We start from the raw sequence: 19,909 nt of genomic DNA, 5'->3' as shown, positions 1-19,909 counted from the left end.
TTCTAAATACCCAATGAGCAGGAGATAGTTCTAAATACTCAAAGAGCAGGAGATAGTTCTAAATACACAATGAACAGGAGATCTAAATACCCAATGAGCAGGAGATAGTTCTAAATACCCAATGAGCAGGAGATAGTTCTAAATACTCAAAGAGCAGGAGATAGTTCTAAATACACAATGAACAGGAGATAGTTCTAAATACCCAATGAGCAGGAGATAGTTCTAAATACACAATGAACAGGAGATCTAAATACCCAATGAGCAGGAGATAGTTCTAAATACTCAATGAGCAGGAGATAGTTCTAAATACACAATGAACAGGAGATCTAAATACCCAATGAGCAGGAGATAGTTCTAAATACACAATGAACAGGATATCTAAATACCCAATGAGCAGGAGATAGTTCTAAATACTCAATGAGCAGGAGATAGTTCTAAATACTCAATGAGTAGGAGATAGTTCTAAATACACAATGAACAGGAGATCTAAATACCCAATGAGCAGGAGATAGTTCTAAATACTCAATGATCATGAGATATTTCTAAATACACAATGAACAGGAGATCTAAATACCCAATAAGCAGGAGATCTAAATACCCAATGAGCAGGAGATAGTTCTAAATACACAATGAACAGGAGATAGTTCTAAATACTCAATGAGCAGGAGATAGTTCTAAATACTCAATGAGCAGGAGATAGTTCTAAATACTCAATGAGCAGGAGATAGTTCTAAATACTCAATGAACAGGGGATAGTTCTAAATACTCAATGAGCAGGAGATAGTTCTAAATACTCAATGAGCAGGAGATAGTTCTAAATACTCAATGAGCAGGAGATAGTTCTAAATACTCAATGAGCAGGAGATAGTTCTAAATACTCAATGAGCAGGAGATAGTTATAAATACACAATGAACAGGAGATCTAAATACCCAATGAGCAGGAGATAGTTCTAAATACACAATGAACAGGAGATCTAAATACACAATGAGCAGGAGATAGTTCTAAATACTCAATGAGCAGGAGATAATTCTAAATACTCAATGATCATGAGATAGTTCTAAATACTCAATGAGCAGGAGATAGTTCTAAATACCCAATGAGCAGGAGATAGTTCTAAATACTCAATGAGCAGGAGATAGTTCTAAATACTCAATGAGCAGGAGATAATTCTAAATACTCAATGATCATGAGATAGTTCTAAATACTCAATGAGCAGGAGATAGTTCTAAATACCCAATGAGCAGGAGATAGTTCTAAATACTCAATGAGCAGGAGATAGTTCTAAATACCCAATGAGCAGGAGATAGTTCTAAATACTCAATGAGCAGGAGATAGTTCTAAATAGTCAATGAGCAGGAGATAGTTCTAAATACCCAATGAGCAGGAGATAGTTCTAAATACACAATGAACAGGAGATCTAAATACCCAATAAGAAGGAGATCTAAATACCCAATGAGCAGGAGATAGTTCTAAATACACAATGAACAGGATATCTAAATACCCAATGAGCAGGAGATAGTTCTAAATACTCAATGAGCAGGAGATAGTTCTAAATACCCAATGAGCAGGAGATAGTTCTAAATACACAATGAACAGGAGATCTAAATACCCAATAAGCAGGAGATCTAAATACCCAATGAGCAGGAGATAGTTCTAAATACACAATGAGCAGGAGATAGTTCTAAATACTCAATGAGCAGGAGATAGTTCTAAATACTCAATGAGCAGGAGATAGTTCTAAATATACAATGAACAGGAGATCTAAATACCCAATGAGCAGGAGATAGTTCTAAATACTCAATGAGCAGGAGATAGTTCTAAATACACAATGAACAGGAGATCTAAATACCCAATAAGCAGGAGATCTAAATACCCAATGAGCAGGAGATAGTTCTAAATACTCAATGAGCAGGAGATAGTTCTAAATACACAATGAACAGGAGATAGTTCTAAATACTCAAAGAGCAGGAGATAGTTCTAAATACACAATGAACAGGAGATCTAAATACCCAATGAGCAGGAGATCTAAATACCCAATGAGCAGGAGATAGTTCTAAATACACAATGAACAGGATATCTAAATACCCAATGAGCAGGAGATAGTTCTAAATACACAATGAACAGGATATCTAAATACCCAATGAGCAGGAGATAGTTCTAAATAGTCAATGAGCAGGAGATAGTTCTAAATACACAATGAACAGGAGATCTAAATACCCAATGAGCAGGAGATAGTTCTAAATACACAATGAACAGGATATCTAAATACCCAATGAGCAGGAGATAGTTCTAAATACACAATGAACAGGAGATCTAAATACTCAAAGAGCAGGAGATAGTTCTAAATACACAATGAGCAGGAGATAGTTCTAAATACACAATGAGCAGGAGATAGTTCTAAATACACAATGAACAGGAGATCTAAATACCCAATGAGCAGGAGATAGTTCTAAATACTCAATGATCATGAGATATTTCTAAATACACAATGAACAGGAGATCTAAATACCCAATAAGCAGGAGATAGTTATAAATACACAATGAACAGGAGATCTAAATACCCAATGAGCAGGAGATAGTTCTAAATACACAATGAACAGGAGATCTAAATACACAATGAACAGGAGATCTAAATACTCAATGAGCAGGAGATAGTTCTAAATACTCAATGATCATGAGATAGTTCTAAATACTCAATGAGCAGGAGATAGTTCTAAATACCCTATGAGCAGGAGATAGTTCTAAATACTCAATGAGCAGGAGAGAGTTCTAAATACTCAATGAGCAGGAGATAGTTCTAAATACCCAATGAGCAGGAGATAGTTCTAAATACACAATGAACAGGAGATCTAAATACCCAATAAGCAGGAGATCTAAATACCCAATGAGCAGGAGATAGTTCTAAATACACAATGAGCAGGAGATAGTTCTAAATACTCAATGAGCAGGAGATAGTTCTAAATACTCAATGAACAGGAGATAGTTCTAAATACACAATGAACAGGAGATCTAAATACCCAATGAGCAGGAGATAGTTCTAAATACTCAATGAGCAGGAGATAGTTCTAAATACACAATGAACAGGAGATCTAAATACCCAATAAGCAGGAGATCTAAATACCCAATGAGCAGGAGATAGTTCTAAATACTCAATGAGCAGGAGATAGTTCTAAATACACAATGAACAGGAGATAGTTCTAAATACTCAATGAGCAGGATATAGTTCTAAATACTCAATGAGCAGGAGATAGTTCTAAATACTCAATGAGCAGGAGATAGTTCTAAATACTCAATGAGCAGGAGATAGTTCTAAATACTCAATGAGCAGGAGATAGTTCTGAATACACAATGAGCAGGAGATCTAAATACCCAATGAGCAGGAGATAGTTCTAAATACCCAATAAGCAGGAGATAGTTATAAATACACAATGAACAGGAGATCTAAATACCCAATGAGCAGGAGATAGTTCTAAATACACAATGAACAGGAGATCTAAATACACAATGAACAGGAGATCTAAATACTCAATGAGCAGGAGATAGTTCTAAATACTCAATGATCATGAGATAGTTCTAAATACTCAATGAGCAGGAGATAGTTCTAAATACCCTATGAGCAGGAGATAGTTCTAAATACTCAATGAGCAGGAGATAGTTCTAAATACTCAATGAGCAGGAGATAGTTCTAAATACCCAATGAGCAGGAGATAGTTCTAAATACACAATGAACAGGAGATCTAAATACCCAATAAGCAGGAGATCTAAATACCCAATGAGCAGGAGATAGTTCTAAATACACAATGAGCAGGAGATAGTTCTAAATACTCAATGAGCAGGAGATAGTTCTAAATACTCAATGAACAGGAGATAGTTCTAAATACACAATGAACAGGAGATCTAAATACCCAATGAGCAGGAGATAGTTCTAAATACTCAATGAGCAGGAGATAGTTCTAAATACACAATGAACAGGAGATCTAAATACCCAATAAGCAGGAGATCTAAATACCCAATGAGCAGGAGATAGTTCTAAATACTCAATGAGCAGGAGATAGTTCTAAATACACAATGAACAGGAGATAGTTCTAAATACTCAATGAGCAGGATATAGTTCTAAATACTCAATGAGCAGGAGATAGTTCTAAATACTCAATGAGCAGGAGATAGTTCTAAATACTCAATGAGCAGGAGATAGTTCTAAATACACAATGAACAGGAGATCTAAATACCCAATGAGCAGGAGATAGTTCTAAATACTCAAAGAGCAGGAGATAGTTCTAAATACACAATGAACAGGAGATCTAAATACCCAATGAGCAGGAGATCTAAATACCCAATGAGCAGGAGATAGTTCTAAATACACAATGAACAGGATATCTAAATACCCAATGAGCAGGAGATAGTTCTAAATACACAATGAACAGGAGATCTAAATACCCAATGAGCAGGAGATAGTTCTAAATACTCAATGAGCAGGAGATAGTTCTAAATACACAATGAACAGAAGATCTAAATACCCAATGAGCAGGAGATAGTTCTAAATACACAATGAACAGGATATCTAAATACCCAATGAGCAGGAGATAGTTCTAAATACTCAATGAGCAGGAGATAGTTCTAAATACTCAATGAGTAGGAGATAGTTCTAAATACACAATGAACAGGAGATCTAAATACCCAATGAGCAGGAGATAGTTCTAAATACTCAATGATCATGAGATATTTCTAAATACACAATGAACAGGAGATCTAAATACCCAATAAGCAGGAGATCTAAATACCCAATGAGCAGGAGATAGTTCTAAATACACAATGAACAGGAGATAGTTCTAAATACTCAATGAGCAGGAGATAGTTCTAAATACTCAATGAGCAGGAGATAGTTCTAAATACTCAATGAGCAGGAGATAGTTCTAAATACTCAATGAACAGGGGATAGTTCTAAATACTCAATGAGCAGGAGATAGTTCTAAATACTCAATGAGCAGGAGATAGTTCTAAATACTCAATGAGCAGGAGATAGTTCTAAATACTCAATGAGCAGGAGATAGTTCTAAATACTCAATGAGCAGGAGATAGTTATAAATACACAATGAACAGGAGATCTAAATACCCAATGAGCAGGAGATAGTTCTAAATACTCAATGAGCAGGAGATAGTTCTAAATACACAATGAACAGGAGATCTAAATACCCAATGAGCAGGAGATCTAAATACCCAATGAGCAGGAGATAGTTCTAAATACACAATGAACAGGATATCTAAATACCCAATGAGCAGGAGATAGTTCTAAATACACAATGAACAGGATATCTAAATACCCAATGAGCAGGAGATAGTTCTAAATACACAATGAACAGGATATCTAAATACCCAATGAGCAGGAGATAGTTCTAAATACACAATGAACAGGAGATCTAAATACTCAAAGAGCAGGAGATAGTTCTAAATACACAATGAGCAGGAGATAGTTCTAAATACACAATGAGCAGGAGATAGTTCTAAATACACAATGAGCAGGAGATAGTTCTAAATACACAATGAGCAGGAGATAGTTCTAAATACACAATGAGCAGGAGATAGTTCTAAATACACAATGAGCAGGAGATAGTTCTAAATACACAATGAGCAGGAGATAGTTCTAAATACCCAATGAGCAGGAGATAGTTCTAAATACACAATGAGCAGGAGATAGTTCTAAATACACAATGATCGTGCAGTGGGCAGGAGGTAGTTTTAAATACCCAATGATCATGCAGTGGTTAGGATAAAGTTATCTATGTATCTCTATTTACTACAAGCTAGTACTGTAGTAGGTAGCAGTAGTACTGTACAGGCATTCGTAAAGTTACGTTACGGCCTTATTCTAAAATGGATTAAATACATGTTTTTCCTCGTCAGTCTACACACAATACCCCATCATGACATCACAATACCCCATCATGACATCACAATACCCCATAATGACATCACAATACCCCACAATGACATCACAATACCCCACAATGACATCACAATACCCCATAATGACATCACAATACCCCATAATGAAATCACAATACCCCATAATGACATCACAATACCCCATCATGACATCACAATACCCCATAATGACATCACAATACCCCACAATGACATCACAATACCCCACAATGACATCACAATACCCCACAATGACATCACAATACCCCATAATGAAATCACAATACCCCATAATGACATCACAATACCTCATAATGACATCACAATACCAAATAATGACATCACAATACCCCATAATGACATCACAATACCCCATAATGACATCACATTACCCCATAATGACATCACAATACCCCATAATGACATCACAATACCCCATAATGACATCACAATACCCCATAATGACATCACAATACCCCATAATGACATCACAATACCCCATAATGACATCACAATACCCCATAATGACATCACAATACCCCATAATGACATCACAATACCCCATAATGACATCACAATACCCCATCATGACATCACAATACCCCATAATGACATCACAATACCCCATAATGACATCACAATACCCCATCATGACATCACAATACCCCATAATGACATCACAATACCCCATCATGACATCACAATACCCCATAATGACATCACAATACCCCATAATGACATCACAATACCCCATAATGACATCACAATACCCCATAATGACATCACAATACCCCATAATGACATCCCAATACCCCATAATGACATCACAATACCCCATAATGACATCGCAATACCCCATCATGACATCACAATACCCCATAATGACATCACAATACCCCATAATGACATCACAATACAACATAATGACATCACAATACCCCATAATGACATCACAATACCCCATAATGACATCACAATACCCCATAATGACATCACAATACCCCATAATGACATCACAATACCCCATAATGACATCACAATACCCCATAATGACATCACAATACCAAATAATGACATCACAATACCCCATAATGACATCACAATACCCCATCATGACATCACAATACCCCATAATGACAGATACAGACTACTTTAAACAGCTAGGGGTTTATTCACATACACTACCGGTTAAAAGTTTGGACACACCTACTCATTCCAGGGTTTTCTTTATTTTTACTATTTTTTACATTGTAGAATAATAGTGAAGACCTCAAAACTAGGAAATAACACATATGGAATCACGTAGTAACGAAAAAGTGTTAAACAAATCAAAATCTATTTTAAATGTTTGATTTTTCAAAGTACCCACCCTTTGCCTTGATGACAGCTTTGCACACTCTGATAGTCTTATAGTCTATATAGGGTCAGAGCAAAAACCAAGCCATGAGGTCAAAAGGAATTGTCTGTTGAGCTCCAAAACAGGATTGTGTTGAGGCACAGATCTGGGGAAGGGTGCCAAAACATTTCTGCACCATGGAAGGTCCCCAAGAACACAGGCGCCTCCATCATTCTTAAATGAAAAAAAGTTTTTGAATCAAATCACCAAGACTCTTCCTAGAGCTGGCCACCCGGCCAAACTGAGATATCGGGGGAGAAGGGTCTTGGTCAGGGAGGTGACCAAGAACCTGATGGTCACTCTGACAGAGCTCCAGAGTTTATCTGTGGAGATGGGAGAAGCTTCCAGAAGGACAACCATCTCTGCAGCCCTCCACCAAATCAGGCCTTTATAGTAGAGTGGCCAGACAGAAGCCACTCCTCAGTAAAAGGCACATGGTAGATCTGATTGGATCTGTAATATATATTGGTGCTAGTATGATAGATGTATAATATGACCTGTGGATGCAGGTCAGCCATGCTAATGATGAACCTGAGGTTCAGTATTCACTAAAGGACAAAGGCTACTCCATCTGAACAGTCTACTGTAGAAGTAGTGTGTACCTGGGAACCCTTCAGGATGGTACGGGGCTTGAGATGCTTTGAGACCCTGATAAAATCATTTGACAAATAAAACGTTGATTTTTGAAACAAGCTAAGGGTCTGTAATTGTCCTACCAAGAGTTGCTGAATATCGTCTCATCTTCAGTCTGCTCCGCTGTTCATATACTTTGGTTTCAAAGCAAGGTAACAATATTCCCTGAGAATGAACCATCTCCTCCTGTTTCTCTCCTCCCTCTAGGTGCACAGTCCTCCTCATCGTCCCAGGTGTTCGTGGACTTCAGCTTCGTTCTGGAACCCCAGGACGCGGTGACATTACGGGGAGGTGTTCTTCAGCTGGACTGTGAGGCTCAGTCAGACCAGGGTATTCCAATCATCGTCTGGAAGAAGGACGGGGTGTTGCTCAGTGCCGTGGTGGACGAGAGGAGACAGCAGTTCCCTAACGGGTCTCTAGTGGTCCAGAACGTGGTTCATTCACGACACCACCGACCTGACGAGGGGCTCTACCAGTGTCTGGCCAGGCTGGATGGGGTGGGGGCCATCGTCAGCAGAACGGCTCAAGTGACTGTTTCTGGTAAGAGCACTTTATTGTAGTACTTGTCTTTCCTGTACATTTAACACATCATTTCCTCTTACAAGTACTGAGTTTGCAGATCAAATCAAAATCAAAATCAAATCAAATGTATTTATATAGCCCTTCGTACATCAGCTGATGTCTCAAAGCGCTGTACAGAAACCCAGCCTAAAACCCCCAAACAGCAAGCAATGCAGGTGTAGAAACATGGTGACTAGGAGAAACTCCTTAGAAAGGCTGGAACCTAGGAAGAAACCTAGAGAGGAACCAGGCTATGAGGGGTGGCACCACCTACTTTGACTTAGTAGTTTTTTGGCCCCCGTTGGGAGCATAGACTCTCCAACTCACTCCTTTCATGATGTTCTGTACCAGGGTTTTACATTCTCCTTGGAAATGGGAGATTCCATAGTTAATATGAAGCTGTTGTGTTAGGGAATAGGGTGTTATCAGTTTTGTATTGGTCTGAGTCTTATTTCTACTATTATTTACTCTTATTATAATTATTATAACTATTATTTATTATTAGTATAATAATAATAATTATTATTTATTATTATTATTCTTTATTATTATTATTATTATTTATTATTATTATTATTATTATTATTGGTATTATTATTATTATTATTATTATTATTATTGGTATTATTATTATTATTATTATTGGTATTGGTATTATTATTATTATTATTTATTATTATTATTATTATTATTATTGGTATTATTATTATTATTATTATTATTATTATTATTGGTATTATTATTATTATTATTATTATTATTATTGGTATTATTATTATTATTATTATTATTATTATTGGTATTATTATTATTATTTATTATTATTATTATTATTATTTATTATTATTATTCATTATTATTATTATTATTATTATTGGTATTATTATTATTATTATTATTATTATTGGTATTATTATTATTATTATTATTATTATTATTGGTATTATTATTATTATTATTATTGGTATTATTATTATTATTATTATTATTATTATTATTATTATTATTATTATTCATTATTATTCATTATTATTGGTATTATTATTATTATTATTATTCATTATTATTGTTATTATTAATATTTATTATTATTAATATTATTATTCATTATTATTGGTATTATTATTATTTATTTTTATTATTATTTATTATTATTTATTATTATTATTATTATTCATTATTATTGGTATTATTATTATTATTATTATTATTCATTATTATTCATTATTATTGGTATTATTATTATTATTATTATTCATTATTATTGGTATTATTAATATTTATTATTATTAATATTATTATTCATTATTATTGGTATTATTATTATTTATTTTTATTATTATTTATTATTATTATTATTATTATTATTATTATTATTATTATTATTATTTATTATTATCATTATTATTACCTCTAGGTTTCACCTCCGTTTGCTTTAGTACGTGATCCAAACTCAGGGCTCCTTCTTGTCTCACCTTTATTGAACTTTCGGCAAGTCAGTTAAGAAAAAAATATTATTTACAATGGCTGCCTAGCCCCCTGGCCAAACCCTAACCCGGACGACGCTGGGCCAATTGTGCACCTCTCTAAGGGACTCCCAACCATGGCCGGTTGTGAAATAGCATGGAATCGAACCAGGGTCTGTAGTAAGCGCCTCTTCCACTGAGATGCAGTGCCTTAGACCGCTTCACCAGATGAAACAGTACATTTCTATACGACTACGATCGTCTGAGTTAAATGTTCGCTTGATATGATTGGATGTGATCGTACATGGCTTTAGTGTTTCTTAGAGTTGGAGTTAATAACGATGCGAGGTCAATGACCTGGAAGCGATTCTGCTTGTCAAAGCAGTAAACATTTAAAGGAAACACATTTTTTTTCTAGAAACTAAGGAGAATTGTAACGGTACCATTTCCCCCGAACCCAATGCCCAGAATGCCATTGCTTCTCAGAGGTATAAACATTTGAGCCAACAAGGTATATAAAAAAAAAATCTGTTGATGTGACCTTGAGCAAAAGGCACTTAAACCCTAATTGCTACAGGGTCGCCATATATAATGACCGTAATCTCAGAGGGTGTTGGGATATGAAAAAAACAAACATGTCCAAATAACACACGCATATTAATACACACTTGAACATGTGTCGAATAGGACAAATATAAGCACCCAACAAATTATTATAATTATTATTAATGTTATTATTATTTATTCAAACACATATGCACTTTGAGAAAGGACAGGAAAGATGTATTTGTATTATTATTTGTATAATAATTAATATTATTATTATTATTGTTATTACTGTTATTATTATTATTGTTATTACTGTTATTATTATTGTTGTTGTTATTAAAATTAAAATTATTTTTGTTATTATTAGTATTGTTATTATAATTGTTTTTGTTACTAGTTTTATTCTTATTATAATACGTTTTATTATTTCAATTGTTATTGTTATTATTATTTTAATTCATATTATTATACTTATTATTGCTATTATAATTGTATTGTTTTTGTTATTATAATTGTTATTGTTATTATAATAATAATAATTGTTATTGTTATTGTTATTGTTATTATTGTTATTATACTTATTGTCGTTATTATAATTGTAATTATATGTGTTATTATAAATGTTATTGTTATTATTATTGTTATTATTATTATTATTATTATTATTATTGTATTGTAATTATTATTTTGATTATTATTATTATTGTTATTATTATTGTTATTATTATTATTATTATTGTTATTATTATTATTATTATTATTATTATTATTATTTTCTTCAGTTATTTTCTTTTGTTACAATTTTTCTTTTTATCTATTTGAACATTTTCTTCCTTTTGAACTGTATTGTTGGTTAAGGGCCCGTAAATTAGCATTTCACGCTAAAGTCTACACTTGCTGTATTTGGCCCATGTGACAAATAACATTTCATTTGATTGTATTTGATTTGACTGCCCTGAATACCATTCATTCACTGACTGACTGAATGCAGTGAGAAGGACTCGACAGCCGACCAGCTGAGCAGTGTTGCGCTGCAGTGAGACGATGTTATTCAATAGGCTAAATGGGAGCTAGATTATACACTGATACGCACACCCACGCAGGCTACGCCGATACGCACACCCACGCAGGCACGCACACACGACACACACACACACGTTATCCAGGCACAGATGAGGTGACGGTAGGTCTCTTCCTCCACTCTTCTCCATCTCCTCCTCCTCCTCCTCCTCTCCCCCTCCTCATCTCCTCCTCCTCCTCCTCATCACCTCCTCCTCCTCCTCCCCTCCCCCTCCTCATCTCCGCCTCCTCATCTCCTCCTCCTCCTCCGCCTCCTCCTCCTCCTCCTCTCCCCCTCCTCATCTCCTCCTCCTCCTCCTCTCCGCCTCCTCATCTCCTCCTCCTCTCCTCCTCCTCCCCCTCCTCCTCCTCCTCCTCTCCCCCTCCTCATCTCCTCCTCCTCCTTCTCTCCTCCTCACTGGCGGGGGACATGGTTATCATGAAACAGAGAGAGGAGTTCTTGACCTGAGGTAGCAGGAGGCTGTTTGGAGGCGCTGGGCCAAGGCTAATCTGCTTAGTTAAGAGTCTAATGATGAGCAGTGAAGGGCAGCAGGAGAGAGCTCTGTTTAGTCTAAGAATCATCACTAAGGAGAGGCTTTATGTCTAATCTGTTTAGTCTAAGAATCATCACTAAGGAGAGGCTTTATGTCTAATCTGTTTAGTCTAAGAATCATCACTAAGGAGAGGCTTAATGTCTAATCTGTTTAGTCTAAGAATCATCACTAAGGAGAGACTTTATGTCTAATCTGTTTAGTCTAAGAATCATCACTAAGGAGAGACTTTATGTCTAATCTGTTTAGTCTAAGAATCATCACTAAGGAGAGGCTTTAAGGAGATGATAAGTGGAGCATGATGGTTCTATCGCTACTATTGTTTACTGTGTAATAGGTCAGAGGTCAGAGATCCTCCACCAACCTGTATTATAGGTCAGAGGTCAGAGATCGCCCACCAACCTGTATTATAGGTCAGAGGTCAGAGATCGCCCACCAACCTGTATTATAGGTCAGAGGTCAGAGAGCCTCCAACAACCTGTATTATAGGTCAGAGGTCAGAGAGCCTCCAACAACCTGTATTATAGGTCAGAGGTCAGAGAGCCTCCAACAACCTATATTATAGGTCAGAGAGCCTCCAACAACCTGTATTATAGGTCAGAGGTCAGAGATCGCCCACCAACCTGTATTATAGGTCAGAGGTCAGAGAGCCTCCGCCAGTTAATCAGATGTGTCCAGCCTTTGTGTTGTTGTCTTGCTCAGTGCCTGTATGGTGCATACAGACAGATTTAATGTCTGTCTATCAAAGGCATGCCACTGTAGTTCCCCTTGTGCTTCTATAATGTGTTGTTACTGGTCAGGTCTGCTAATGGACACGTGAGAACACAGTTACAGCAGGGTTGAGGATTCTGTCCTGTGTGCTTAACTCCTCTCCTGCTAGGAGTACAGTCACACATGACATAGCCTCCTGTACAGGCCCCTGAAACAACACTCTTCTGTTTCAGTTCATTTCCTCTCATCCCATTTCCATTTATCCAACATATTAGGGCTGAACAGTGTGCTGTTGAAACAAGCTGTAAAAACCCCGCTGTTGTAGAAACATTAGAAGCATAAGGAGATATAAGTAAGTCAGAATTGCATTCTGCAAACTCTGCAGGATGCTAACATCTAGCTGGCGGGTCACACAACAGTCTCCTCCTCTCTAGCTGTGTTAGCTCCTCCTCCTCTACCTCCTCTATTACCTTCTGCTCTACGTCCTCTTCCTCCTCTATCTCCTCCTCTACAAACCTTCTCCTCTACTACCTACTCCTCTACCTCCTCCTCTACCTCCTCCTCTTCTACCTCCTCCTCTACTACCTCCTCTACCTCCTCCTCTACTACCTCCTCCTCTACTACCTCCTCTACCTCCTCCTCTACTACCTCCTCCTCTACTACCTCCTCCTCTACCTCCTCTACCTCTTCCTCCTCTACCTCCTCCTCAACCTCCTCTTCTACAACCTCCTCCTCTATCTCCTCATCTACCTCCTCCTCTACTACCTCCTCCTCCTCTTCTACCTCCTCCTCTACCTCCTCTACCTCTTCCTCCTCTACTTCCTCCTCCTCTACCTCCTCCTCCTCCTCCTCTACCTCCTCTACCTCCTCCTCTACTTTCTCCTCCTCTACCTACTCCTCTACTACCTCCGCCTCTACCTCCTCCTCCTCTACCTCTTCCTTCTCTACTACCTCCTCCTCATCTACCTCCTCTACCTCCTCCTCCTCTACTACCTCCTCCTCTAATACCTCCTACTCCTCTACTACCTCCTCCTCTACTACCTCCTCTACCTCCTCCTCCTCTACTACCTCCTCCTCTAATACCTCCAACTCCTCTACTACCTCCTCCTCTACTACCTCCTTCTCTACTACATCCTCCTCTACTACCTCCTCCTCTACCTCCTCTACCTCCTCCTCCTCTACCACCTCCTCCTCTACTACCTCCTCCACTACCTCCTCATCCTTTACCTCCTCCTCCTCTACTACCTCCTCCTCTACCTCCTCTACTACCTCCTCTACCACCTCCTCCTCCCCTTCCTCCTCCTCTACTACCTCCTCCTCTACCTCCTCCTCTTCTACCTCCTCCTCTTCTACCTCCTCCTCTACTACCTCTTCCTCTACTACCTTCTCCTCCACCTCCTCCTCTACTACCTCCTCCTCTACCTCCTCCTCTACTACCTCCTCCTATACCTCCTCCTCTACCTCCTCCTCTACTACCTCCTCCTCTAACTCCTCTACCTCCTCTACCTCCTCCTCTACTACATCCTCCTCTACCTCCTCCTCTACTACCTCCTCCTCTACCTCCTCCTCTACTACCTCCTCTACTACCTCCTCCTCTACCTCATCCTCCTCATTCTACTCTTCTACCTCCCTCCTTCTACATCCTCCTCCTCAACCTCTTCATCTACATCCTCCTCCTCTACCTCCTCCTCTTCCTCCTCTACCTCATCCTCTTCCTCTTCTACATCCTCCTCCTCTTCCTCTACCTCCTCCTCTTCCTCCTCTGCCTCCTCCACAGCTGTTTGGATAAACTTCAGACAGGTGTTCAATGTAACTCTGTATAATGGACTCTGTCGAGCAAGACAGACACACAGGCGCACAGACAAAGAGAACTGTGAGACTGACCCACAGAGAGCACTCCAGTGGGTCAGACCAGACAGACCAGTCCGAGAGATAAGTAGCTCTTGACCCAGTCAGCCCAAAGACATGGTTAGACTGCACTCATCCTTACCAGAGACAGTTTGGCTTGATGCAATGAAATAGGCACCCCATGATAAAACCCATCCATGACACACAATTTAATACAGGATGTCTTCTGACAGTTGAGAGATATCTTTAAATTACATTTCATTTTCTTTACCGTTAGGACATATTGCCCTCCTTGTAACCATAGAAACCGCCACTAGCCTATGCAGGCTAACGGTGGAGCATCAACTGAAAAGTGACATCGGTGTCTTTTAAAAGTGATGCCAGTTGGCAGCTGTCGTCAGCCATGTTGTTAAAGGGGATGATCCGGAGCGTGGCGTTCTCCAGCCAAACGGAGCCCTTAGGTTGTGGTGGAAGTGCCAGTCAGACTAACAGCTGTCATGGAGTACAGCATCATGACCATGCACTCTTTCATCCAATATGGTGCAGACAAGGATCGCTGTCTAGAATCCATAGTCAGCTGTCTGTTTGTCTTTCTGCAATAAGCATTTTTTCGTCCAATATGGGGTCTGTCTGTCTATCTGTCTGTCTGTCTGTCTGTCTGTCTGTCTGTCTGTCTGTCTGTCTGTCTGTCTGTCTGTCTGTCTGTCTGTGTGATTGTCTGGCTAGCTGGCTGTCTGATTGGCTGTCTGATTGTCTGTCTGTCTGTCTGTGTGATTGTCTGGCTAGCTGGCTGTCTGATTGGCTGTCTGATTGTCTGTCTGTCTGTCTGTCTGTGTGATTGTCTAGCTAGCTGTCTGTCTGTCTGTCTGTCTGTCTGTCGGTCTGTCTGTCTGTCTGTCTGTCTGTGTGATTGTCTAGCTAGCTGTCTGTCTGTCTGTCTGTCTGTCTGTGTGATTAGCCGTCCGTCCGTCCGTCCGGTAGGGATGTGACTAATGTAAATGTTTTCCTTGTTTAAACGATAAGAAAAAAAAATCCTAAAATGAAGTGAATTCCCAATGCTGATATGGTCCTACGGATAACAACACAGTTCCATCATCTATCACAGTCATGGCTATCAGACGGAGACCCCCCCCCCCCCCCCATCCACTCAGCAACCATGGTGCTTAATGCCATTTTCAGGTTCTCTGCTGAGTTCCTCTCCTCCATGTTCTCAGTGATCAGTACATGGGAATTCATGTCCCATTTTGCAACTCGTTGCAGTGATGTACGGACAGCGTAGACGTCCAACGATCTGTTGTCTAACGCCACGCTATGGGGTGTTTGAGAGCTCGCGCTTTCTACGTACAGAGCAATCACAAGTTTCTCCCTCCGGGCCGTCCCGTTTTTCAACGTGGCGTCTTGTAGTCTGGTTCCAGATATGCCATGAGGGTATTGAAGCTGTGATTTCTGCGATCAGAGTGATGATTTCTGTGATCAGAGTGATGATTTCTGTGATCAGAGTGATGATTTCTGTGATCAGTGTGATGATTTCAGTGATCAGAGTGATGATTTCTGTGATCAGAGTGATGATTTCTGTGATCAGAGTGGGGATTTCTGTGATCAGAGTGATGATTTCTGTGATCAGAGTGATGATTTCTGTGATCAGAGTGGGGATTTCTGTGATCAGAGTGGGGATTTCTGCGATCAGAGTGATGATTTCTGTGATCAGAGTGATGATTTCTGTGATCAGAGTGATGATTTCTGTGATCAGAGTGATGATTTCTGTGATCAGAGTGATGATTTCTGTGATCAGAGTGATGATTTCTGTGATCAGTGCAGTGATTTCTGTGATCAGAGTGATGATTTCTGTGATCAGAGTGATGATTTCTGTGATCAGAGTGATGATTTCTGTGATCAGAGTGATGATTTCTGTGATCAGTGCAGTGATTTCTGTGATCAGAGTGATGATTTCTGTGATCAGAGTGATGATTTCTGTGATCAGTGCAGTGATTTCTGTGATCAGAGTGATGATTTCTGTGATCAGAGTGATGATTTCTGTGATCAGAGTGATGATTTCTGTGATCAGAGTGATGATTTCTGTGATCAGAGTGATGATTTCTGTGATCAGAGTGGGGATTTCTGCGATCAGAGTGATGATTTCTGTGATCAGTGCAGTGATTTCTGTGATCAGAGTGATGATTTCTGTGATCAGTGCAGTGATTTCTGTGATCAGTGCAGTGATTTCTGTGATCAGAGTGATGATTTCTGTGATCAGTGCAGTGATTTCTGTGATCAGTGCAGTGATTTCTGTGATCAGAGTGATGATTTCTGTGATCAGTGCAGTGATTTCTGTGATCAGTGCAGTGATTTCTGTGATCAGAGTGATGATTTCTGTGATCGGAGTGATGATTTCTGTGATGAGCGCGGTGATTTTCCTCACTGTTATTTTCCTCACTGTTATTTTCCTCACTGTTATTTACCTCACTGTTATTTTCCTCACTGTTATTTTCCTCACTGTTATTTTCCTCACTGTTATTTTCCTCACTGTTATTTACCTCACTGTTATTTTCCTCACTGTTATTTACCTCACTGTTATTTTCTTCACTGTTATTTTCCTCACTGTGATTTTCCTCACTGTGATTTTCCTCGCTGTTATTTTCCTCACTGTTATTTTCCTCACTGTTATTTACCTCACTGTTATTTTCCTCACTGTTATTTACCTCACTGTTATTTTCCTCACTGTTATTTTCCTCACTGTTATTTACCTCGCTGTTATTTTTCTCACTTATTTCGTGTGACGTGGTTTGTTTTGGGGGCCTGCGCTGCTGCCAGCAACGGTTTGTGTCTCACAGTGACTCCCTGTCTGTTGGTAAAGCACCTGTACTGCCAACAGTAGATCAATTCCACCCAGTTCGTGTTTCACCACCTTGTCATTTCACTTGTCAAAGTATTGACACGCAGAAAAAATTAACAATAGTTTTTATTGTGAAGTAAACCAGACAGGTGCAGTGAAATGTGTTGTTTTACAGGGTCATGTATATATATATATATATATATAGTGTGTGTATATAGTGCGTATATTTATATATATTTATATATATATATATATATTTATATATATATATATATATATATATATATATATATATATATATATAGTGTGTGTATATAGTGTGTTTTACAGGGTCATGTATAGTAGTACAGTCTCTGGAACAAATTAGGGTTAAGTGCCTTGCTCAAGGGCACATAAACAGATTTTATACCTTGTCAGCTCAGGTACTTGAACCAGCAACCTTTCAGTTTCTGGCCCAACGCCCTAATAGCTAGGCTACCTGCCGCCCCTCTAATAGCTAGGCTACCTGCCGTCCCTCTAATAGCTAGGCTACCTGCCGCCCCTCTAATAGCTAGGCTACCTGCCGCCCCTCTAATAGCTAGGCTACCTGCCGCCCCTCTAATAGCTAGGCTACCTGCCGCCCCTCTAACAGCTAGGCTACCTGCCGTCCCTCTAATAGCTAGGCTACCTGCCGCCCCTCTAACAGCTAGAATACCTGCCACCCCTCTAACAGCTAGAATACCTGCCACCCCTCTAACATCTAGGCTACCTGCCGCCCCTCTAACAGCTAGGCTACCTGCCGTCCCTCTAACAGCTAGAATACCTGCCACCCCTCTAACAGCTAGAATACCTGCCACCCCTCTAACATCTAGGCTACCTGCCGCCCCTCTAACAGCTAGGATACCTGCCACCCCTCTAACAGCTAGGCTACCTGCCACCCCTCTAACAGCTAGAATACCTGCCACCTCTCTAACAGCTAGGCTACCTGCCACCCCTCTAATAGCTAGTCTACCTGCCACCCCTCTAACAGCTAGGCTACCTGCCGCCCCTCTAACAGCTAGGATACCTGCCACCCCTCTAACAGCTAGAATACCTGCCACCCCTCTAACAGCTAGGCTACCTGCCGCCCCTCTAACAGCTAGGCTACCTGCCACCCCTCTAACAGCTAGGATACCTGCCACCCCTCTAACAGCTAGAATACCTGCCACCACTCTAACAGCTAGGCTACCTGCCGCCCCTCTAACAGCTAGGCTACCTGCCGCCCCTCTAACAGCTAGGATACCTGCCACCCCTCTAACAGCTAGAATACCTGCCACCCCTCTAACAGCTTGGCTACCTGCCACCCCTCCAACGTCTAGGCTACCTGCCACCCCTCTAACAGCTAGGCTACCTGCCACCCCTCTAACAGCTAGAATACCTGCCACCTCTCTAACAGCTAGGCTACCTGCCACCCCTCTAATAGCTAGGCTACCTGCCGCCCCTCTAACAGCTAGGATACCTGCCACCCCTCTAACAGCTAGAATACCTGCCACCCCTCTAACAGCTAGGCTACCTGCCGCCCCCTAACAGCTAGGCTACCTGCCACCCCTCTAACAGCTAGGATACCTGCCACCCCTCTAACAGCTAGAATACCTGCCACCCCTCTAACAGCTAGGCTACCTGCCGCCCCTCTAACAGCTAGGATACCTGCCACCCCTCTAACAGCTAGAATACCTGCCACCCCTCTAACAGCTAGGCTACCTGCCGCCCCCTAACAGCTAGGCTACCTGCCACCCCTCTAACAGCTAGGATACCTGCCACCCCTCTAACAGCTAGAATACCTGCCACCCCTCTAACAGCTAGGCTACCTGCCGCCCCTCTAACAGCTAGGCTACCTGCCGCCCCTCTAACAGCTAGGATACCTTCCACCCCTCTAACAGCTAGGCTACCTGCCGCCCCTCTAACAGCTAGGATACCTGCCGCCCCTCTAACAGCTAGGCTACCTGCCGCCCCTCTAACAGCTAGGCTACCTGCCACCCCTCTAACAGCTAGAATACCTGCCACCTCTCTAACAGCTAGGCTACCTGCCACCCCTCTAATAGCTAGTCTACCTGCCACCCCTCTAACAGCTAGGCTTCCTGCCACCCCTCTAACAGCTAGGCTACCTGCCGCCCCTCTAACAGCTAGAATACCTGCCACCCCTCTAACAGCTAGAATACCTGCCACCCCTCTAACAGCTAGGCTACCTGCCACCCCTCTAACAGCTAGGCTACCTGCCACCCCTCTAACAGCTAGGCTACCTGCCACCCCTCCAACAGCTAGGCTACCTGCCGCCCCTCTAACAGCTAGGCTACCTGCCGCCCCTCTAACAGCTAGGCTACCTGCCGCCCCTCTAACAGCTAGGCTACCTGCCGCCCCTCT

General features: G+C 40.3%; 1 protein-coding gene across 2 annotated transcripts in view; it reads left to right on the top strand.

The window, feature by feature from the left end:
• Positions 1-19,909, top strand: part of LOC110513199 (netrin receptor DCC-like) — a 632,990-nt gene that overhangs the window by 190,677 nt on the left and 422,404 nt on the right. For both annotated transcript variants that reach the window (XM_036976622.1, XM_036976621.1), the window contains exon 2: positions 8,160-8,492. In XM_036976622.1, coding sequence (XP_036832517.1) covers positions 8,160-8,492 — 333 coding nt within the window. The remainder of the gene's footprint in view (positions 1-8,159; positions 8,493-19,909) is intronic.

Source organism: Oncorhynchus mykiss, chromosome 5, assembly GCF_013265735.2.
Source record: "Oncorhynchus mykiss isolate Arlee chromosome 5, USDA_OmykA_1.1, whole genome shotgun sequence".
NCBI classification, from domain to species: domain Eukaryota; kingdom Metazoa; phylum Chordata; class Actinopteri; order Salmoniformes; family Salmonidae; genus Oncorhynchus; species Oncorhynchus mykiss.
This window is presented reverse-complemented; position numbering and strand designations above follow the sequence as displayed.